Source organism: Betta splendens, chromosome 24 (assembly GCF_900634795.4).
Source record: "Betta splendens chromosome 24, fBetSpl5.4, whole genome shotgun sequence".
Lineage (NCBI taxonomy): Eukaryota > Metazoa > Chordata > Actinopteri > Anabantiformes > Osphronemidae > Betta > Betta splendens.
The window spans coordinates 14,635,751-14,659,674 of NC_040901.2; the positions used below are offsets into that span (position 1 = coordinate 14,635,751).

Sequence of the window (23,924 nt, forward strand, 5' to 3'; positions counted from 1 at the left end):
GGAAAATCTCCAATCGCTGACAGCGGCTCCACGACGCGGCCCCGGTCAGAGAGGATAATCCGCCGCGTGTTTGACGAATTAACGTTTGAATGTGTCAAAGATTCGTCATCACATTGCCACTGCTGATCCAACACGTCTTGGATCTGTTACACTCGGGAACTTCATGCCCGACTTGGTTCAGAACTCGCACCGCAGATGTTGTCGTCTCGTGTAACGGGAAGAATCTGAAAACTAACGATCCCACGTCATTTCTTCAGGATCTCTTCTTTAGTTCGTAACTCGCCAACCCCCGGATTTACATCAAGTCCCGACCCATTAACAGATTGTATGGCTTGCCGTAAGACTGTGATAAATTACAGCGCGTTGACGCGTCTTCTTAAGGTGCAGAACCGTTGGAGCTCGGGTTCATCCGGTCGCTTTCCCATGGTACCGATAGCCAAGTGTTCCTTAACCAGATTGGATCACGTAACCGTAAAGGACGCTGCCGTCTTCTGGTTTGTGGTGAATCTGTGCAGGTGGACGAAATCTAAAAGACACAGTGAGCAGGTTTGAAGCTGGAGGATAACACCCTGCAATGCAGCAGCTAAACGGGTTTCCATGGAAACGAATCACAGGAACTGACCAAACTCATTCAGAAAGTCCAGTTGACAAATGTGACGGTAACAGTGAAATAAATCAAATCTGACATTTATGTTGTAAGATAAACGGCACCAATGCAAAATGTTTAAATTTCATTCAGTGAAAACGGAAAACCTGAAAACTATAAGCATCAAAGAGTCACAGGTTGCTTTTATTTGGAGACTTGATTTAGTGTTTAAGGTGAACTGATCAGATGACTTTTACCAGCTCTGCTTCTTGATCATGTTTGATCCGACTGATCGTTGCTGATTTGCTTTTTGCCATTTTTCACCTTGTCCCACCTTTGTCAGCAGGTCTGTAGCTCTCCAACTTCTTTTGCTGTTCTTGGTCCTACTACCACCAATCAGCTGCTCAGAGTCAACCAGTGGGCTTTGCACCTCAATCTACTGACTCTGAGCCAGCAGAGTTTCAGATTCAGTGTCTGGTGGACTCTGCTGCTCCAGAACCACGTGACTCTTCCTGCTTTAGGCCAACACTGCCGATAAACTATTGCTGCAGACAGGAATACAGGATTTCAGCTGGAAACTTTGTGGATTGTCGCACAGGTACAAATTTACATTGGACACTTCATTAGATACACCTTACAACCTAATTCAGAAAGATTCTAGCGCTACAATGGTCCAGCACCTTCAGCCTAATAACTGAGAAATTAAAACCTAGTACAGTAGTTTAAAGGCAGTAGCAGTTGCTGTATTGTATTAAATATATGTGAACAATCTAATTCAATAAAGTGTCCAATTTGTATTTAGGATACTAGTCAGGCTGATGTTTATCTGTATCAACCTCACTGTGTAAATATTAAATAGTAGTAATAATAGCAACTAGAGCACATCGTTGGGTTAAGGTCAGCTTCTATTTCCACCAGCAGGATCCAGGACATAACAACCAGAGTTTCAAAGTGTCTAAAGAAGGTTTAATATGAGGCACAGCAGGAATAAAGGTTTTGGAACTTCAGGACAAATAACGGAGGGAGGACGGACACATGCTGTTTTCCTTCTCTGAAATAATGGCAGCTCTTTTGTTTTTTTAAATGATCGAATCTCCATTTCTATGGTTTGGCCCCTTTCTCACTGTCTGCTACTGATCTATAGTTTGCTGAGTCTTTGCAGGCTTACCGGTCGCTTGGTTCTTGGTTCTTATATATAAAAAGAAACACAGTCACCTTTCACACAGCAAATCTCACAACAGAGGCTTAAATGTTTAATATTGTTTTCATTCAATGCTGACCATGATTAAAAGCTCAAAGATCGAGTTTACCCAACGTTAAAGACCTTGACTTAAATTAGCTTTTTACCTCATTTGCAGAAACTTTATGAAATGAGAACCAAACTATCTGATCCTCTCTCCAGGGAACATGGACGACTACAGCATGTATGGTCATCTGTCTGATGAGGAGCTGCTGCAGATCGCTGTGGAGAGAAGCCTTGCAGACAAACTCTTTCCAGATCAGCGGACATCCTCAGCATCATCATCATCCTCTTCATGTCCAGCACAATCCAAACCCCAGAGGGAGACATCACGACTCCTCCAGACACCAGCTTTATGTCCCTTCAACCCCCCCCCATATAACAAGGGATCCCCCCACAGCCCTGTCACGGCTTCTCTTAAGAGCCCACAAAACGTGAGTTAGTCACTTGTACACAAATCATAAAGATCTGCTCAGGCCCAACATGTCCCATTGATCCAGATTCTAATTCCTTATCCTCATTGGTTCCCTTCAGCCTTCACATGCCCCAACTCCTTCCCTTTCCTATTGTCAGTGTATGTTTGATCCTACAGAGTGAGATGGGTTCATGTGGGGCAGTGGTGCTCAGAAGAATGTGTTCACTATTTGTATTTTAAGATTTCAGCTGTTGACAAACTCCTGTTTCCTTTCAGAGAGCTTAGTCCATTACAGACTCTGATTTTACATGGAGATGCTGAAGCTTTGATGGATTTGGTCAAACAGGGGTCTGGTGGTCTGACAGAACCAAACATTGATGGATGGATTGCTCTTCATGAAGCTGCTTATTATGGGCAGCTACAGTGCGTAAGAATCCTCAGCGAAGGTCAGTGGCATTACTGATTAATAACTGGACCCATTTACAATTATGTGGCAATAATAATGTGATAAATATCGGACTTAATTTAAAAACATATTTATATTTATTGTTATCTAATGGTGAAGTTACACACACATCAGTGATATCAGTCACTGTCACATTACTTCTTTTTATGGGAGAGAAGATACCCCGTGGCTTGTTTCATTTCAAACTTGACTAACAGTCACTGCAAGAAGGTAAGCTACTGTAAGAATCTATGACTTCTATGACTGCATACTAGTCTATCTCTTCCTGGCTGGGGGTTGTGGGGTTGCTTCCCAACTACATTTCTCCACATTCATCCACCTAGGTCTGCGAGGGGCATCCTGCTGATGGAGGGACCGGGGCTACCGGAAAGTTGTTACGTCCCCCCTATGTGGGATGCTCTGCAGTTTTAATTGCATTAGTCATACACATTTATCCAGGAACTTGGGGGATCTCCCCGGGGGGCCAGTGGACGGAGCCTTCACTTTATTGGCCACGTCTGTTGGACCCCTCGGGGAACTGGTGATCTCCAAAAGTTCCTCATACCTAGCCACATATACGTATATTTAGGGCCAGGGCTGGGCCCTTTACCTGGGCCTGGGGGTGAGGCCAGTTGTGGCCTCGCCCACTGGCCCTGGTGGAGAGTTTACCACCCAGTTTTAACTGCACAAAAGACATTTAGGGTGGAGGACACTGTCCGAGGTTCACACTGTCAGCCAATGGTCGTGCTCCTGGAGGTGTTTCCCACTTTCAGTGGACTCTAGTTCCACTGACTCACGCTCAAGCTGGATCGCAGGGTTCTGGGGTGCCTTTTCCGCTGCCCCCTGCTCGGGAGGAACTGCGGTCCCTGCCTGGGGCCACATGGGCATGTGCAGACAAGAGATATCTGAGAGTGCATGGGTTCACGTATGACTGACTAGTTTGTTGTGAGAGAGTTTGTGGCAGTGTGTGATGTACGTGCGTGCGGTACGTGGTTCCACTACCTGGGTGGTCTCTTTTCTGCTGACCCCAACCAATTGCTGGCCGTGTGCTGCGGGCCCGGTGTTGTGCCAGGGCATATGGTCAGGCCGATTGGGGTAGGCCCCTCTCCACTCGCGTGGGGTTGGTGGACTAGGGGTGGGCCCCACTCTGGGCGCAGGGGCATCTCCTAGCGGGTGTCACAGTCCAGGTCATTTGGCCACTGCAATTACTCATTTCCGGTTTTATTTTGTCACCACTTCCTGTTCCAGCATCTACATCAGCAGTTCTAGTTTTACTTCCTGTCCTAGTTATCTCCACCTGTATGTCATCTAGTCATCATCACTCAGTACTTAAGCACCACCCCTCACCCCAGAACCTTGCCAGATTGTCTTTGTGTACTAGCCAGCATTCCAGCATTATATTTCATATCTTGTTCCGTGTGTGACCCTGTTTTTCCTGACCTTGCCACCTGCCTCACCTGTGATACCGCCTTGCCGTAAGCCCGACCTAAGCCTGCCTTTTGACGCCGACTGTCTGATCCATGCCTGTACCGCTACTGCCTTGGTTGTGTATTGACCCTTGCCTGCCTGACTACGAGTACGAATAAATCCTTATTATTCACAGAGCCTTGTCTCCGCCGTGCATGTGGGTCCGCTATCTAGAGCGCCGTGACAGTGGGCTCCCTACGGACCGTGGGTCCTCGGGCTCCACTCTCTCAGGTCGGCCCTCCGACTGGGGGGGGGTGTTTGCCCCTGGTTCTCATGGGTCAAACAACGTTGACCCCCGGTGGCCCACTCTCACCTCAAGTGTTGTCCCTGTGGCTGCTGCAGCTCTGCCTGGGGGGTTCCGTGTGGGCGGCTTGGGTCACAACACCTGCCTTCCTGAACTGAACTGAAGGTGCGTGGGTTCCATGGCTACTAGGATTCTTTCCTCTGCTTGTTGGATGGGCGTAGTGGCTGAGCTCCTCACATCACCCTGGCTTTCACAAGTGGCATTGTTCATGCACCAACGTCTGCCTCAGCTTTTGGATGAACAATGTTAAGCTACAGCTTTACTAACCTTGTAGTAGGACACTCAACACCTGAGCTGATAAACAGGCTTTCTAAACACCTGAGCTGATAAACAGGCTTTCTAAACACCTGAGCTGATAAACAGGCTTTCTAAACACCTGAGCTGATAAACAGGCTTTCTAAACACCTGAGCTGATAAACAGGCTTTCTAAACCCAACTGTAAGTATTACTGATACTTATCAATATCAATAATATATAAAATATTAAATTGTGGTGTTGTATGTCATGGCTATTATGTATGAGATATACAGTCAGGACCATAAATATTTGGACAGAGACAAATTTCTTCTAATTTTCTTTCTGTACATTACCACAGTGAATTTTAAATGAAACAACTCAGATACCATTGAAGTGCAGACTTTCAGCTTTAATTCCATGGGTTGAACAAAAAGATTGCATAAAACTGTGAAAAACTAAAGCATTTATTAAACACAATCCCTTCATTTCATGGGCTCGTAAGTAATTGGACAAATGAAATAACTGAAAATAAAATGGTCATTACTAATATTTGGTTGAAAACCCTTTGTTGGCAATGACAGCCTGAAGTCTTGAACTCATGGACATCACGAGATGCTGGGTTTTCTCCTTCTGAATGCTCTGCCAGGCCTTTACTGCAGCGGCTTTCAGTTGCTGTTTGTTTGTGGGCCTTTCTGTCTGCAGTTTAGTCTTCAACAAGTGAAATGCATGCTCAATTGGGTTAAGATCAGGTGACTGACTTGGCCATTCAAGCATATTCCACTTCTTTGCTTTAATAAACTCCTGAGTTGCTTTGGCTGTATGTTTTGGGTCGTTGTCCATCTGTATTATGAAACGCCGCCCAATCAGTTTGACTGCATTCACCTGGATCTGCGCAGACAGTATGTCTCTGAACACCTCAGAATTCATTCGGCTGCTTCTGTCCTGTGTCACGTCATCAATAAACACTAGTGTCCCAGTGCCACTAGCAGCCATGCACGCCCAGGCCATCACACTGCCTCCACAGTGTTTTACTGATGATGTAGTGTGCTTTGGATCATGAGCTTCTCCACGCCTTCTCCATACTTTTCTCTTGCCATCATTCTGGTAGAGGTTGATTTTGGTTTCATCTGTCCAAAGAATGTTTTTCCAGAAGTGTGCTGGCTTTTTTAGATGCTTTCTAGCAAAGTCCAATCTGGCCTTCCTATTCTTGCGGCTTATGAGTGGCTTGCACCTTGCAGTGTACCCTCTGTATTTACTTTCATGCAGTCTTCTCTTTATGGTAGACTTGGATATTGATACGCCTACCTCCTGGAGAGTGTTGTTCACTTGGTTGGCTGTTGTGAATGGGTTCCTCTTCACCATGGAAATGATTCTGCGATCATCCACCACTGTTGTCTTCCGTGGACGTCCAGGTCTTTTTGCGTTGCTAAGTTCACCAGTGCTTTCTTTCTTTCTCAGGATGTACCACACTGTTGATTTTGCCACTCCTAATACTGTAGCAATTTCTCGCATGTTTTTTTTCTGTTTTCTCAGCTTAATGATGGCTCGTTTCACCTGCATGGAGAGCTCCTTTGACCGCATGTTGTCTGTTCACAGCAAAATCTTCAAAATGTAAACACGAGTCCTCTAATCAACTCCAGGCCTTTTATCTGCTTCACTCATAATGACATAACAAGGGAATTGTCCACACCTGCCCATGCAATAGCATGGAAGTCAATTGTCCAATTACTTACGAGCCCATGAAATGAAGGGATTGTGTTTAATAAATGCTTTAGTTTTTCACATTTTTATGCAATCTTTTTGTTCAACCCATGGAATTAAAGCTGAGAGTCTCCACTTCAATGGCATCTGAGTTGTTTCATTTAAAATTCACTGTGGTAATGTACAGAAACAAAATTAGAAGAATTGTGTCTCTGTCCAAATATTTATGGTCCTGACTGTACATATGTGTGTATGTAACAATGCATATGTATATGATATATGTATATGTTTGTATGAGTACAGTATGTGCACATATCTTAAGACTATTATTGGTATTAGTATTAATCTCAAAGGTAAACCACAGTACAGCAGTTGTTTACTTATGAATTTGTTAGACTAAGGCACATCCCTGCTTATTTATTTTGCACCAATTGTTTGTGCTGCTAGAAAAACATATTATTCCTCCCTAATTGAGGAAAACAAAAACAACCCCAGGTTTCTTTTCAGCACTGTAGCCAGGCTGACAAAGAGTCATAGCTGTATTGAGTCTACTATCCCCTTAAATCTCAGCAGCAATGACTTTATGAACTACTTTACTAATAAAATTATTATCATTAGAAAAAACATTCAGCAGCGACTTCTTCCAAATGACAGAAAGCACTGTCTAGATCCATTAACTTTAAATTTATTAAATCCTCTGTCTTACCTAGACAGCTTCTCCCCCATAACTCATATGGAGTTAACCTCAATAATCAACTCTTCCAAGTCGTCCACTTGTCTTTTAGATCCAATCCCAACCAGATTACTCAAAGAAGTTCTACCTTTAATCAGCTCGTCCATATTAAATCAAATCAACCAATCTTTACAACTAGGCTATGTACCACAGGCTTTTAAGGTGGCTGTGGTCAAACCTCTATTGAAAAAACCAACCCTTGACCCTGGACAACTAGCCAACTATAGGCCCATTTCAAATTTACCCTTTATTTCCAAGATTCTGGAAAAAATCGTGGCTAAACAATTATCTGACCACCTTAGTGGGAATAACCTGTATGAAGATTTTCAGTCAGGATTTAGAAAACATCATAGCACAGAAACAGCTCTGGTTAGAGTCACTAATGATCTTCTATTAGCTTCGGACAATGGTCTAGTTTCTGTCCTTGTCCTGTTAGATCTTAGTGCTGCATTTGATACAATTGATCATCACATTCTATTACAGACACTAGAACATAGAATCGGGATTAATGGAACAGCATTGGGATGGTTTAAATCCTATTTGTTGAACAGATTCCAGTTTGTTCATGTTAATGATAAATTCTCCACACGCACAAGAATTAGCTATGGAGTTCCACAGGGTTCTGTGCTGGGTCCAATTCTGTTTAGCTTATACATGTCTCCTCTAGGTGAGATTATTAGAAAGCATTCTATTAATTTTCATTTTTACGCAGATGATACTCAGCTATACATGTCCTTGGAACCAAATGAAACAGATCAACTAGTCAAAATTCAGGGTTGTTTAAAAGGCATCAAATCCTGGATGTCCCAAAACTTCCTTCAACTAAACTCAGATAAAACCGAGATTCTTATTGTTGGGCCTAAAAATCTGAGAGAGACACTATTGAGTCAGATAGCCACCCTGGATGGCATAACATTAGCTTCAGATTCTACTGTGAGGAACCTTGGTGTCATGTTTGACCAGGATCTCTCTTTTACATCATACATTAAACAAATCTCCAGAACCGCCTACTTCCACCTTAGAAATATAGTTAAAATCAGAAGCATCCTCTCTCAGAGCGATGCAGAGAAACTGATCCATGCATTTGTTACCTCTAGGCTGGACTACTGTAACTCCTTACTCATAGGATGTCCTAACAGCTCCTTAAAAAACCTACAGCTCATTCAAAATGCTGCAGCCAGAGTTCTGACAGGACTTAGAAAGAGAGATCACATTTCTCCTACATTAGCTTCTCTGCACTGGCTGCCTGTAAAATGTAGGATAGAATTTAAAATTCTCCTACTCACATACAAAGTACTCAATGATAAAGCTCCTTCTTATCTTAAAGACCTTATAGTTCCTTATGCTCCCAGCAGAACACTTCGTTCTCAGAGCGCTGGGCTACTTGCGGTTCCTAGAGTGTTTAAATGTAGAACAGGGGGCAGAGCTTTTAGCTACCAAGCTCCTCTCCTCTGGAACCAGCTCCCTCTTCAGGTTCGAGAAGCTGACACACTCTCCACCTTTAAGATTAGGCTTAAAACCTTCCTTTTTGATAAAGCTTATAGTTAGAGATGGTTCAGGTCACTGGCAATTATTGTTAGTCACAGGAACCATCTCTTAGTTAAGCTGCAATAGACATAGACTGCTGGGGGACTTAATTTATACACTGAGCTCCTCTGTTTCCTTCTACCTCCTCTGTCCCATAACCTCCCATCATTGTCCCATGTTTAACTAACGTTGTCTCTTTCTGTCCAGTAGTTGTGCTTCTCTCCTCTCTCCCCCCCACCCCCACTCTTTCTCCCTCTCTGTCCTCACCCACAGGTATCATTGGACTCAAAGTTTGGTGTCTGTGATGGGCAGCTGCGGATCCAACCATCCTGCCTGCATCCAGTCCCTGGTCCTACCATCCTGCCTGTGCTCTGTTGTTGCTTGTTGTTGCTTGTTGCTGTTGCTGTGCTTTTCTATCTCTCTATCCTCTCACCCCAACCGGTCGAGGCAGATGGCCGCCCACATCCAGTCTGGTTCTGCTGGAGGTTTCTTCCTCGTTAGAGAGGGAGTTTTTCCTCTCCACTGTTGCTGTCAAATTAAATGCTTGCTGTATGTGGGATTTGTTGGGTTTAGTTGTGTGAGGTTTTAAACCTTACTTTGTAAAGTGCCTTGAAATAACTTTGTTGTGATTTGGCGCTATATAAATAAAATTGAATTGAATTGAATTGCCCAACAGATTTGCTTGGTCTCAGCAGCTGGTTGCCCCCTGCCCCCGCACACACTTGAAAGTAGAAACTTAACCTGTACACCAACACAGCAACGTCACACATATTTAGGATTAGTTAAATAAAACATTCAATAAAGCATTAATAAAGAGTGTGTATATATATATATATATATTTCTATATACTCCCCTTTTAAAAGCAAAGCTGTCCATCACAATATGGCATTCAGCCTAATACATGCTGCTTGTTGAACTGCTGGACAGAACAACAAAAAAAAAAAAGAATCTATGACTTATGCACAACCAACACATAAACCAATGGCAGCAACAAAAAGCTAGAGGTCGGAACAGACCGGACCAAAACCGCTGAGTGATGACAGACACACTCAGACCAGGAACCACGTCACATCACAGCAGCATCCTGCTTGTCAGGGGTGGACGGTTACACACAAGACTTCAAATACTGTATGAAAAGTCCATAATAAAGTTAGAGAAACACAAGTTTCCAGATTCAGCAGTGATGTGACAAGTGTTGGTCAAGTTGATTAAGTCTGTTGGTTTTGAGGGTTTTCAGCAGATCTCATTCTTCATGCTGCATTTCTGCCTGTTGGCGCTAAGCAGCCATTCTTCTGGGATTAATTACAATGAGTTACAACATTATCTTTGCCTCCAGCTCACCCGGACTCTGTGAATTCATGTACTGTGAAGAACCAGACCGCTCTGTGGCTCGCTGCCAGTAGAGGTCACATTTCCTGTGTTGACTTTCTCCTTAAGCACGGAGTCGACATAAACGTCGCCGACAAGAACAGAGACACCCCACTGTTCAAAGGTGACATCACAGATCTGATCTGAGCATTCACCCAGAAAGTGTCTGTCACCATTTGATCCTTTGTGTTTTTTAGCTTGTGAGCATCCCAACGAAGCCATTGTGGACCTGCTGCTCAGGTCTGGGGCTCAGGTCAATCGCTCCTGCAGCCAGGCAGGAACTGCTCTTCATGAGGCCTGCAGGCATGGAGAGCTGAATCTGTGCAGGATGTTGCTGAAGGCAGGAGCCAGTCTAAAAGTCCGAAACATCTATGGCATTCAGCCTTTATTTGTCGCTGCACAACATGGACACGGCAGCATCATCCATCTATTTGCTGAGGAAGGTGCGTCCTGTAAATCCAACTCTGTGATGTTTGTCAGAAAGCGACTATGCAGCGAGTCTATTCTGATGTTATTATTTTGTGTTCATGCCTGAACATAAAGAGGACATCTTGATGGAATTAGTTTATATTTGCTTGAAATACCAACTAGAACTCAATGGGTGAATTCAGTTGCAAAAGGTCAAAGAGAGCATTTCACCAGACTCACGATCAGCTGCTACTACAAACAAGTGGCTAGGCAGATGTGGTTCTGGTTCCACCTGCAGCAGTCATGTCAAACATTGTGAATTCGTCCTTTGTTAAGCAAGAAACGAACAGTCTTCTTGTCAGGTCAGAACGTCAGATTTGCATTAGCAGAACAAATGGTGTTGGCCATTGGTCTTAAACCACCAGTATGGACACACCACCCATGAGGCCAAGGCTCCAGTTTTCGCCTTTTTGTTTTCCAGGTGCAGATGTAAACGGTCAGGCAGGTGATGGAGCCTCCCCACTGTATGAAGCCTGTAAGAACGGCCATGCTTCCTCTGTGGAGGCACTGCTTTCTCGCAAAGCTGATGCAAATCAAGCCACAAAATCCAACCTTCTGCCTCTTCACGTAGCTGTCCAGAACAATCACAAACGGTCTGAATCTGCTTGTCATCTTTTTACATTCATCATCAATAACTGGGTGTGAAGAAAAATAGTATAGCTCTGCCTCGATCATCCTGACAGTCTTCAGTCTGTTTCACATCACAGAGGGTCTGGCATGCAAACCCTAATCTGTGTTTTTATACTGTACTTTCAGAATTGTGTCTATGCTCATCCCAGTCACCAGCACAGTCAGGCTGCAGCGCAGCGGCATCAGTCCTCTGCATATAGCTGCAGATAAGAACTGGGACGACATCCTGGAGCTGCTGATCGAGTCTGGCTTTGACGTTGATGCCAAGTTGTCAGATGAATGGTCAAAGATGTACGAGGACCGGCGGAGTACTGCTCTCTACTTCTCAGTTTACAACAAAAACCTGGAGGCTGCTGAAATGCTGCTGAAGGCTGGAGCCAACCCCAACTTGGACATCTTCAACCCACTACTAATCGCTGTCCGGCTCACCTGGATGGACATGGCCACTCTGCTACTAAACTACGGTGCTGATGTAAATGCTCAGATCTCCACGCAGCCGTCTTCATTCCCATCGGTCATCCTGCTGGGCATGGAGAGTCTGAACATGCTCAAACTGCTGCTGAACAATGGCTGTGATGCCAAATCCTGCTTCGACTGCCGATATGGGCAACAACCTCATCCAGCTGAAGAAATGCCTGCTGGCGAAGGTGCACCTGCACAACAAACAATTCAGGTGAGGTCAGAAATAGATAAACGACTGCACACATTTGAAATGTGTGTCCTCTCACCGGGTCCTCCTTGTTTCAGTTCTGTGAGGTTGTCTCCAGCGTGTCTTTATGTCAGATCATTGGTCCTATCATCTCTTTGCTTTTGAACTACGTCCCTCATGTCCGTCTTTGCTCTCGACTGCTGGAGGCTCTGGAGAAGAGCAGCGACTGGGCACAGATCCAACTACAAGCTTGTAAGCCAAAGTCAGCTTTACTGTCAATACCACTTCATACAGTACAGGTACTGAAAAGTTTCTCTCTAACTCAAAATATAATATACATTCTTACTATATACACATAATATAACCCAGATGAAAGATATGCCATATTTTGTACATAAATATGAGTGTGCAGCTTATGAGCTAGTGCAAGGGAAGTCACAGGTGGATAAGGAGACACATGTGTATGTGTGAGAAAGTGGTGGTGGTCCTTCTGTTCAAGGACCCGGGGGGAGAAGGAACAGAGTGGGCAGAGTGTTCAGCCTCTTCACAGCCTGACGGCTGAAACTGTCCCTCCCAGCTGGTCTTGGATTTAAGGCTCTGTAGTCTTTACCCTGATGGCAGAAGGGTGAGGAATTGATGAAAAGGATGGTGGAGGGGCCTGAAAAATGGAGAGCTCTGAGGATCGGGCGCGTGTCATAGAGTTTGTTGTGGAAAGGGAGGCTCACCTGTGAACTTTTCCGCTGCTCTCACTATGTGTCTTCTGAGTTTGCAGTAGTTTAGATGCTGTTTTGGCTTGCTGGCTAGTGATGCAGTGTGTTTAGTCGTGGGCGAGCAAAGTGAAGAGGCACACATCCTCGGAGCTCCTGTGTTTATTATGGTGGATGTTAATGGTTTTTTGCCAACCCTGACTAATTTAGCTCTTCTCCCAGTGAGGAAGTCCAGCAATCAAATGTAAAGAACACTAATGGATGTGTCACACAGATGGCAAAGGGTTTTTCTTGTGGGAGGTTCTGTTTTCTTTTTAATATAAACTTAAAACTATAAAAAGAAAAATGGCTTGTTCTCAGAAATTTTAAAAATATTCAGAACGGTTTTGGCTAAACCATTTTGCTTGTAAATGTTTAAAATTAAACTGAGATTGTGCTTTTCTCAGCAAAATAAACCATTTTGTTTCCTACTCAAGCTAATTATCTTTAAACAAAGATTGTGTTTAAGGACATACTTCTGAGTTTCTGTTTCTCTTTGTGCTTCAGCTCCTCCTCATTCTCTGATGCAGCTCTGCAGGTTGGAAATTAGATGTCTGGTTGGAGTTCGACGACTCAGACTGCTCCACATTCTGCCACTACCTCCAAGAGTCATTCGCTTCCTGCATTATGAAGTCCACTGTCCATCTGCATGAAATCATTTTAAAAGTGACCAGCTGGCAAGCAGGAAGTCTTCCTCTGAGGGTTTTCTCTGTCCAGCATCTTCAAGAGGAGGCTCAGAGCTGAGCAGCTGAAGTCCTGTTTCCAGGAATAATGAAAAATATTCCAGTTAAAGAATTAAACATTTCAGACCCTCAATCCAAAACAGTAAACAGCAGAAAACAAATTAAGGTTATATAAAACACAGAAAAGTTCTGCAAATTTTAACTTAGGAAACTAATGTGCATGAAATGGGAATACTTCAGTATACAAACATTACAGTGGTTTGATTGTGTTTTCGTCTTCTGTTGTGTAAATACAAAAAAATCTGTAAAATTCAAGATTCCATCACTTAAAATGTTAAAAATCCTGCAAGAAAATATCCTCTGTCCTAAATATTTGAAAAGTTAATTAAATTAAGGAAAATCAGACACTGGTTCAGGTCCCGTCTGTTCTATAACGGACATCTTCTTCAATCACTCCGAAGGGTTAAATGAAAGGTCAGTTGTGTTGCAATGAGTCTGCAGTAGCTTTTAATAACTCAACCTGTAACATTAGAGAAATAACGAAGTCAGCTGGTGACAAGCTCAGACCTCTGCTCCCTAAAATAAAACCTGCCCCTCCCCCACCATGTGTCATGTGCAGACAGAAAACAGACAGTCAGATGAGCTTTAAGCCTGAGACAACACTGGACCAGCAAAATGCAGGCTAACTGGGTGAGCAGCTTCCTTTTGGTTCAGTTGTTTTTTGGTTCAGAGGTTTTACTCTTACTTCCTAAACCTTTTTATCCACTACCGTGTTCTATTCATTTAGATTTATATTGACATTACACAAACATGTTTTCAAAGAGTTAATCAAAAATCTTTATTTGGACCAGTGAGTTAGTCCTTTTACTGACCAAACTCAATCACTCTATTAGTAGTGATGTGTAAATGGTTTCACATTAAAGTAAGCTGTGGTTCTGGACACATGTTATTGTTATTGGAATTACTTTAATGCAGGGCTCTGCCTGGATGGGTGCACATGCCACCTGCTTGTAATTTACATGACATGTAATCCAGACAGTGCCCTCATCTTTAGCAAACTGATGGGGATCCAGGTGGTTTGGATCGGTTTCCTGAGGAAAACTGCACTAGTATAAAGTTTAGTTTTCTTTCTTTCCCAGTTCTGCAGCTGGATCCCAGGGACTACACTGGCTTTTCAGTGACCACTGACGTGAAACTGTGATTTACCCTTATAGAGTTCCATCATGTCATCAGCCAGCGTCTCTCCTTCTGGATCAGCAGCCCCTGATCCCAACTTTGAGGATTATTCCCCTTATAGTAATCTAAGTGATGAAGAACTGTTGCAGCTTGCAATTGAGCGCAGTCTAACTGATGCAACCAACAACAGGAAGACCAGCACCTCCCCTCCCCCATCTCCTCCCCAACCTGACAGCAACATGAACTCTGCTGCTCTAAACCTTGGCCAAGCTCAAGCGAAACACTCCCAACATCCACCTGTAAAAAAGTCCCACGATCTGCCACCAACTTCAACCACTGCCCACTACAGTTCTCCAAATCCCCCGTCTGAAAAGCCTCCTGATCCGTACGTGAGCTCACACAGGTTTTACTGTCCTGCTTCATGTTGTGAGTATTTACCTGTTTAATCAGGATTAGAATCATTTTTTATTTACCAGGTTTGTACTAGACAAACAAGGAATTGCATCTGGTCTGACTCCGTCTATTCATACCTTCATACCAAACAGTAATTATTTACATATCAATTACAATTATATACATACATTAGTTGCATAAAGAAAATAAAGAATAGAATGAAATAAATAAAAATTGCACCACACATGTTTTACTGAGTCCTTTCTCTATGTGATGGAGTTCAGCTCAGACACAGCCTGGGGGATAAAGCTAGCTCTGTGTCTGGTGGTTCTGATGGCTATTGCTCTGTGGCGCCTGCCAGAGGGGAGGAGTTTGAACAGTTTAAAGGACTGGTCTCCAGGCCATAGATGTTCTGGAGATCAGGCCTGAGAAATTGACTGTTTGAATAGATGCTTGACATAGAACAGACCTGTGGGTTCGCAATGAGCACAACCAGTCTAGAATCCATTTTTGAGTTGCTAATATTTTAGTTTGAGAATTTATTGTGCAATTGTGATGATCCTCAATTTATTGGTAAATTTAAAAACTAAATAGGGATAATGTTTAACTGGTCATGTATTTATGGAATCAGTGCTGACTGTACAATACTACAAGAATCAAACTTCTCCTACCTCAATGTTGCACGAGAAATAAAACTGCTCTTGTCTGAGACATCACTGTTTGACAGTAAAAACACTAAATAAATAATAAATAATGAATCTTCGTTTGATTTACACTGGTGTGGAAAATAACTAAAGGTGCGCATCATAGTGAGGAGCCACAAGGGCATTAGTTTAATCAAGTCCCCAGGTCCTCCTGACTCAGTAAATATGAGGCAATGTAAACTGTTGCTGATGAGGTAGAACAGTCACAGTTTAGCTGCTTGTGAGGCAGGACTGAGCTCCGATTAACTGTTTCCTTGGTGTCGCTATGGCAGGAAAACATTTGTGGGGACAATCAGTCGTTTTATGACTGGTTCTGGAAAGAGGATGGTGGCTTATCGCAGACCTGATGGGACTATGGTCTTCATTGCACCAGAACCTGAAGAGTAAGTTCACAGCTATCTCTATGATTCATGTCAAACAGAACCACCTGTTACTATTAGTGATTACAGTTGGGTAAGATGAAACAAAGTGAGTGGGACTGGGGGCTCATGGATATTTTGCCCACAGGGAGGAGGAGCCTTTATTTAAAGCCATCAGTATTGGAAACGTGAACAGAGTCAAAGCATTGGTGATGCAGCCAGCAACAAACCTGATGCTGCCCAGCAAACCAGGTTGGCTTGCCATTCATCAGGCTGCGTGGTTTGGCCAAGACGTCTGTCTAAAGGTTCTGTTGTCAGGTAAACGCACAGAACAACAGAACCACAAATGCCGGAATTTCAAAGAACGTTATCCACTGTGTCTTTTTTCTAGCTCAGCCCGGGATGATCAACAAGAGAACTGATCGTGGTGAGTCTGCGCTGCTCGTCGCTATCAGCAAAGACCGGCTGAGATGTGTTCAAGTGCTTCTAGCAAATGGAGCCGACCCTGAGATTACCAACTATGATAAGGAGACTCCACTCTACAAAGGTTCTACAAACAGAAAATCTCTCTTTCCATTGTCTTCAATTCTTGACCACCTATCCTATTTCTGAAGCTGACAGCAGCAGAAAACATGTCTGACAGCAAAGAAACACATTCCACTTCCCACCTATGGGGATTTTAGAACAGACAAACTCCCCAGCCAGCTTTCTGGTGTAAATGACCAGGTGTAAATGTCAGGAAGTGAGATAAGTTAAGCACCTGAAGTTAGGCATCCCCTGGTGTGTAGTAATGAGCTACTTCTTTAATTAAACTCAGTCTTCGCTTCATTTCTTGTCTTTGTAGCTTGTGAGAGGAATAACGCTGCAATGGTGGCCGTGTTGTTGAACCATGGAGTGGCAGTAAACACTCCTTGTATTCATGGCTGCACTGCACTGCAAGAAGCTGTGGCCCAGAATAACAGTGAGATCTGTGAGATGTTGCTGAAGGCTGGAGCTAAACACAAACTCACAAATATGTTTGGCATCTCCCCGCTCTTCACTGCAGCTCAGAGTGGGCATCTTGCAGCACTACGCTTTCTTCTCAAATGTGGTAAATATTACAATCTTTATTTTCCAACCATTCAAGCAGGAGCAAATTGAGGGTGGATCTTGTGCAGAGGACCCTTTTTTATGGCCACTGCAAAGCTTCACCTTGTCTCCACAAGTACATGAGTGTTTCAGAACCCTGAACAACCTGTTCCCTGCAGGTGCAGACATCAACACTCAGGCAGCTGATGGAGCCACTGCTTTGTACGAGGCATCAAAAAATGGACACAAAGAAATTGTGGAGCTCCTTCTTTTTCAGAATGCTGATGCCAACAAACCTGGAAAGACGGGCCTGTTACCGCTGCACATTGCTGCCCAGAAAGGAAGTGACATGTAATTAAGTATTCCCTAATTTTTCTTATTGCCACGTGATTTTAAGTTTAAGTGCCAATTCACAGCAAATGTAAGGTACCACAAGAAGTCCAGCGGAGAACCAAGTATTCTGCTGGGCATATAAGGAGCTGCTTCATGCAGATTTTTAGCTTTTAGGTTCTGAGGAGACGAGACAGAACATGAACACAATGACTGATCACTGTAGTCTGAGGAGAAACGTGGATGACCTGCAGGCACATCAATTCTGATGTTTTCTGTTTTCCAGCATTGTGTCCATGTTGGTTCCAGCCACCAGTAAGGCCAGAGTTCGGCGAACTGGAATCAGCCCACTTCACCTGGCAGCTGAACGTAACAGTGATGATGTGTTGGAGATTCTGATTGAGACAGGCTTTGATGTCAACGCTCAGCTCTCTGAAGAGTGGTCCAAGATGTATGAGGACCGCCGCAGCACAGCTTTGTACTTCGCTGTCATCAACAACAACATTGATGCCACTCGCATGCTGCTGGCCGCTGGTGCTAACCCAAATGTGGATATGTTTAAGCCACTGATGGTGGCGGCAAGACAGGGATGCATCCAGACAGTCGCCCTGCTGGTGGAGCATGGAGCTGACATCAACGCCGGTATCCCCACCCACCCCACCACCTTCCCTGCAGTCTACATGTTCTCTATGAAGTACTTAGCCATGTTTAAGTATTTACTGGACCACGGAGGCCACGCGCTCCCCTGCTTTGATTGTGTCTACGGCAGTGACCCTCATCCATCAATCAAGACCACCCGATCACAGAGGGATGAGCTTCGCTACAGTGGCAGTCTGTCGCTGGAGTCACAGTTTAGGCGAGGTGTTCAGGTATCTGTTTAAGAGATGTGTTGATGATTTGGCTTCTGTGACTAAATATGAAACAACCTTAAAAAAAGACAAGTAACAGCTTATTACTAATTATATGTCAAATCAGGTCTAATTGATGTTTTTTAACTGATTGTTCATTAGTTCTGTGAGATGATTTCCGTCCCGAGTATCAGTCGATGGGCTGGCCCAATTATTGATGTCCTATTGGACTACGTCGGTCATGTCACTCTGTGCGCCAGGCTGATGGAACACCTGGACAGTTACTCTGACTGGAGTGTCATAAAAGAGAAAGCAGGTGACTCAGTAATGAATACTAAATAAGTAATCATTTGTCAGAGGCACTTCAATGCTGCGTGGGTAAGAGTTTGTGCAGCTCATAGAGCTGATCTCTGCTGGTTTGTTGGTAAAGTTACTGATTTGTCTTCAGTCATGTTATTGGTTTGTGTTTTAGCCCCCCCGCGACCACTGCTGCAGCTCTGCAGGCTACAAATACTGAAGCTGGTTGGACGTCATCGCGTGAAGAGGTTGCAGCTTCCTGGAGGTCTGATCCGTTTCCTGCAGCATCAGGAGGCACAACTCGACAACCACTGACCTCCAGTTTCACAATATCAACAGTTTGCTGGAGGATGAGGTTCCTGCAGAGAATGAACCAGAGAATGGTTGAAAGTCTGTATATACGAATGTCTGCTGTTGAGCTTTAATTAGTTTGCTCTTTATCATCAGGCATTTCCAACTTCTCCATCCTCATCTGTTATAGTTACACAGCATGGTTAAAATGGTGTCCTTGTTTAAATCAGTAGGTCATTTTAATTTCCATGTGCAAACAAATCAAGTTTGAATTTGGATTTTTAGTTTAGGAATCAGCTTCACGTGGTTGTTTACCACAGACTTCACCTTAAATTGTAGTACAAAGTACAGTAAAACCAAACATGCTGTGTGTCAACATCCCAGGATGTACAAGATCATATTACCTCCTGAGATTTTGACAAGTGAATGGACCCCTAAACCAGTGAGGATGAGCTAATAAGCTTTGATCAAAAAGTAGCTTCAAGATGTTGTGGAAGACAAGTAAACAGGAATTGAAGCTTTATATTTTAAGAAATGTTTTTTTTTAATTCAGAAATTAACCAATGTGAATAATAGTGAAAGAATATTATTTAGTTTTAAATCACTGATTTGTGTATGAGTTTTTTGTCTGTAGGAGCAGATGTTCCCAGACAGGAAGTAATTAGTTGTACAAATTCACCAAAACAAACACAATACTTCCTTTTTGTTTAACTTGACAAAACTCAACATGTATTTTAGGAAGAACCTTGGAATTTCAGTATAAAATCAAATGTGATAAAACTTTAACATAGATCATAATTTTCTTGATAAGCAAACAAATAAGGAAGCAGAGTCCTTTCAGCGTCAGATGATGAGGATGATAAAGATCAGGTTCTGGTGTTCTGTCTGGACCTCTGGCGGTACTCTGGCAGGTGATGAAGGATCCATGCAGCAGGTGTCAACATGGCAGCAGCGAACACAGACATAATGAAGACACTTTGCTTAAAACACAAAAACAAGAAGAAGAAACAGGAAAAATCAAAACAAAGACAAATGGACCCAAACTGGTCGAGAGGTTTAGGATCAGGGACTCAGGGAAGAGGGGGTGGGGTGGGTAGGTATTCGTTAGCTATAGTTATAGTTTGGAGCATTAAGTCATTAGTAGTTAGTGGGTATCCTAGTTAGGTATTGGTTGATTGTTTCAGACTCACCAGAGCTCCAATTCTGTTCCTGGGTGGTTTGCTGTAAATCATCTTCTTTGTCTTCATCATGATTTTTGTATGAGTCACAGTCGGCACAGAAACATTTTCCATGATCCTCAGCACACCACTAGCCATCATTACAGCAACAAACCCCACTGGCTCTTTAGCACCTGCCTGACTCTGATCAGAGGATGTCAGTGTGTCCAAGCTTCGCATAAGACTGAAGCTGGATCTGAACAGGTCTTAATTATGAGAGAGAAGGAGGGGCGTCTGCAGATGGGCCAGCTGCACAGTAAAGCTAATTAGAATTCAAACGCATCAAACAGGGAGAAAAAAGAACAGAACAAAGAGTTAAATTGGTGTTTGATGTGTTTCCCTCCAGTGGGGGCAGTGAACGAAGCTCACTTTGATGGCTCTGTCTGCTGGACCCCTCGGGGAACTGGCGATCTCCCAAAGTTCCTTATACCTAGCTACATACACATACATTTAGGGCCGGGAGTGGGCTCTTTCACTGGGGCCTGAGGGTTTGGCCAGTTGTGTTCTCGCCCACTGGCCCTGGTGGAGAGATCACCACCTAGTTTTAACTGCACAAAAGACATTTAGTGGACACTGTCCGGGGGTCACACAGCGGTTGTGCTCCTGGAGGTGTACCCCACTTTCAGTCCACTCTAGTTCCACACACACACACAGCTCAAGCTGGGTTGCAGGGTTCTGGGGTGCCTTTTCCGCCGCTCCCTCCTTCTCCCGGGTGGGGGGGGGGGGGGGGTGGGCGGGGCTCAGGAGGAGCTGCAGTCCCTGCCTGGGGCCACATGGGTGGTAGGCCGGAGACCTACCCTCCCCATGAATGAGTTCAAGCGAATGGTGTGGGTGCGGGAATGTATCTGAGAGTGCATGGGTTCACGTATGATTGGCTGGGCGTAGTGGCCGAGCTCCTCCCATCACCCTGGCTTTCATAAGTGGCAATGTTCATGCACCAAAGTCTGCCTCACCATTTGCGTAAACAATGTTAAGCTACAGCTTTACTAACCTTGTAGTGGGACACTCAACACCTGATCTGATAAAAAGGCTTTCTAAACCCAACTGTAAGTATTACTGATACTTATCACTACCAATATCAATAATGTGTAAATAAGGAAATTGTGATGTTGTATGTCATGGCTATTTTTAAGTAGTATGAGATATGTATAACAATGCATATGTGTATGTATATGATATATGTATATGTTTGTATGAGTATCTAGAAGTCCCACAGGATCTTGGCTCGCTCGTTCTCTACCACCTTGGGAGGTGTTTCCCACTTTGACCTTGGGGTTTCCAGTCCATACTCTGCGCAGATGTTCCTGTATACTATGCCAGCCACTTGGTTATGGCGTTCCATGTATGCTTTCCCTGCCAGCATCTTACAACCTGCAGTTATTTGCTGGACCGTCTCAGGGGCCTCTTTGCACAGTCTACACCTTGGGTCTTGTTTGGTGTGGTAGATCTGGGCCTCTATGGCTCTGGTGTTCAGGGCCTGCTCCTGTGCAGCCAGGATGAGTGCCTCTGTGCTGTCCTTCAGCCCAGCTCTTTCAAGCCATTGGTAGGATTTGTTGAGATCAGCCACTTCAGTTATGTTCCGGTGGTACATCCCGTGTAAGGGCTTGTCCTCCCATGATGGTCCCTCTTCCAGCATCTCATCCTCTGTTCTCCACTGCCTGAGACATTCACTCAGCACGTCATCTGTCGGGGCCTTATCCTTGATGTACTTATGGATCTTGGATGTTTCATCCCGGATAGAGGCTCTCACGCTCACTAGTCCTCGGCCTCCTTCCTTGCGGCTAGCGTACAGTCTCAGGGTGCTGGATTTGGGGTGGAACCCTCCATGCATGGTGAGGAGCTTTCGTGTCTTAACATATATGGTCTGTATCTCTTCCTTTGGCCACCTAATTATTCCCGCAGGGTATCTGATCACTGGCAGGGCGTAGCTGTTTATTGCCTGGGATTTGTTCTTGCCATTGAGCTGGCTTCTTAGGACTTGCCTTACTCGTTGGAGGTATTTGGCTGTTGCCGCATTCCTTGTTGCCTGTTCAAGGTTGCCGTTTGCCTGTGATATTCTAAGGTACTTGTAATTGTCCTCAATGTCTGCTATTGTTCCTTCTGGGAGTGAGACCCCTTCTGTGTGGATTACCTTGCCTCTCTTTGTCACCATCCTCCCACATTTCTCGAGCCCGAATGACATCCCGATGTTCGATCTGTAGATCCTGGTGGTGTGGATCAGCGAGTCGATGTCTCGCTCACTCTTGGCGTACAGCTTGATGTCATCCATGTAGAGGAGGTGACTTATGGTGGCCCCGTTCCAGAGTCGGTATCCATAGCCAGTCTTGTTTTTTATTTGGCTGAGGGGGTTCAGACCTATGCAGAACAGCAGTGGGGACAGTGTCTTAGATCGTCTTAGATGTACTGTAATTGTGATCCACAAGAGTAAACTTTAAGATGATTTATCACACTGATGATCTCCAGTAGATTTCTTTATAAGAACATATCCACTACATTTTAGTGTCAGGAGTGGGATGGATGTTCCGTTGATCGACACCTGGCCCAGACTAAAGGTAAACCACCAATGGAAATCTCATAGGAGATTCAGGGAATATTCCACTCCAACAAATGGAGGGCTGGAATCCCGCCTGATGCTGGGTCCAGGTGGCGGACAGCAGACACTCTATTCAGTTTGTGAGTACATTGTTATGAATCATCTCCGCTTACTGTAACACTTTAGGTGTTGTAGTGCTTTGATATGGTTAAATCACGTGACGTGTGTTTTAAGATCTGCAGTGCCTTGATCGTGAGTGAGAGCCCATTAGTCTGTGAAGTGCTGTGTGAAGTAGCAGCCGTCAGTGACTAAAAAGAAAAAGAGAAAGTATCTGAATTAATCATTGGTAAGATTACAAATGATTTGTGAAGCCATGTGGGCTTATAAGGGCAACACCGTGTGAGTACAAATTAAGCAAGATTGTGAGCCACTTTGAGCTCAGCTTGTGTGTTATATGTCACTATGTGTCAGATGTAGCTTGTTTGTTTTTTGTCTTTGTTAGTTTTTAGGTGTAGTTTAATTATAACTGTCATATAACATAACTTTTAATTATACTTAGTTATGGAGATAGTAGATCCAAGGATGTCCCACTGGAGTAAAAGGGGCATATCACTGATCTAATAAAATTATGCTACAGTATAAGCTTGTGATGACTCCTCCAGTGTCTGTGTGCAGCATGATAAAAACACCACAGGGTACGTTGCTCTGAACGAATATGTCGTACAAACTACCAAGCTGAAACAGAGTCACTATAAGGTAATTGTATGAATTCTAAGGTCTAACCATGCTGTGGTATGGGAAGATCAGTATGAGTGCAGAGTGTGTTTCAAAAAATCCAGTCTAGGAACAAAACCAAAGAAATTACTATTTAGTTCTCATAGGCTCTGATTAACAAATGTAAAACTGGGTGAGGATGTTCAACTTTGGCACCAGGTAAACTATAGAACAAATAACATTTTATTATGTAGTCCATGTGACTCATTTAGCAAAACTTTGAAGCAGTAGAAGAGAAAGTTGGCAAGAAGGAAAAAAAAGATAGGGGGAGATAAGAACAGATGGAAATCTGTAGTAAGATTCGTTTTGAGAAAGAAAGTCTTGTGTAAATGAACAATGAGGAGAAATTAGCAAGTAGGCGAGGAGTCAGGGATCTGTGCCCTGCTGTCTCTGTGTGAGGAGCTTTGATCCATCAAGGACACGTCATCTTTACAGGATCTGGGACCAACAAAAGCTGACAGTTGACCAGCTGCAGACCCACAGTGGGGGAGAAAGGCCACTCTCTGACCTCTGTGCAGGACACAGACCAAGACTCTAACTAACTGCTCATTCCAGGAAAAACATTTTTTTTCTTCCAGTAGGTGTTTGTTGATTACAGGCACCAGAATCAGAACAAAAGAGAAGATGCAACAAATCAAAAGTGAAGACAGGAAGGTGTTGGTGACTAGGAGATGAAAGAACAGCTGCTGAAGGACTGAAGGTGATGGAAGTTTACACCAGCTGGTGTGAGAAAG

The 23,924-nt window shown here is 43.9% G+C and overlaps 2 protein-coding genes across 4 annotated transcripts; both read left to right on the forward strand.

Moving 5' to 3' along the window:
* The first annotated feature begins 519 nt into the window (after positions 1 to 519).
* asb2a.2 (ankyrin repeat and SOCS box containing 2a, tandem duplicate 2) lies at positions 520 to 13,603 on the forward strand. Its single transcript, XM_041069455.2, is given in 11 exon segments — positions 520 to 659; positions 933 to 1,184; positions 1,989 to 2,121; positions 2,123 to 2,260; positions 2,518 to 2,687; positions 9,993 to 10,148; positions 10,222 to 10,467; positions 10,914 to 11,085; positions 11,249 to 11,795; positions 11,870 to 12,023; positions 13,025 to 13,603. Coding segments are annotated over 9 exon segments (1,857 nt in total). The 5' UTR covers positions 520 to 659; positions 933 to 1,184; positions 1,989 to 1,993; the 3' UTR covers positions 13,171 to 13,603.
* A 139-nt stretch (positions 13,604 to 13,742) lies between these two features.
* Positions 13,743 to 23,058, forward strand: LOC114849405 (ankyrin repeat and SOCS box protein 2-like). 3 transcript variants are annotated; one of them, XM_029140831.3, is made up of 10 exons: positions 13,743 to 13,890; positions 14,340 to 14,761; positions 15,746 to 15,856; positions 15,981 to 16,150; positions 16,224 to 16,379; positions 16,677 to 16,922; positions 17,080 to 17,251; positions 17,517 to 18,099; positions 18,241 to 18,394; positions 18,551 to 23,058. In XM_029140831.3, the coding sequence occupies exons 2-10, from the start codon at positions 14,424 to 14,426 to the stop codon at positions 18,688 to 18,690; spliced, it is 2,070 nt and encodes a 689-aa protein (XP_028996664.1). In that variant the 5' UTR covers positions 13,743 to 13,890; positions 14,340 to 14,423; the 3' UTR covers positions 18,691 to 23,058. The 3 variants fall into 3 exon arrangements, with proteins under 3 accessions (XP_028996664.1, XP_028996663.1, XP_055362371.1); XM_029140830.3 differs by having other exon boundaries at positions 14,415 to 14,761; XM_055506396.1 differs by having other exon boundaries at positions 14,415 to 14,761; positions 18,241 to 18,456; positions 18,551 to 18,688.
* Positions 23,059 to 23,924: the final 866 nt, after the last annotated feature.

Bases quoted from the DNA above. Each gene is read 5' to 3' on its own strand.
- LOC114849405 (XM_029140830.3), top strand. The intron at 16,380-16,676 runs GTTCTACAAACA...TTGTCTTTGTAG, and splicing joins GGAGACTCCACTCTACAAAG to CTTGTGAGAGGAATAACGCT. The intron at 18,395-18,550 runs GTGACTCAGTAA...TTTGTGTTTTAG, and splicing joins TGTCATAAAAGAGAAAGCAG to CCCCCCCGCGACCACTGCTG.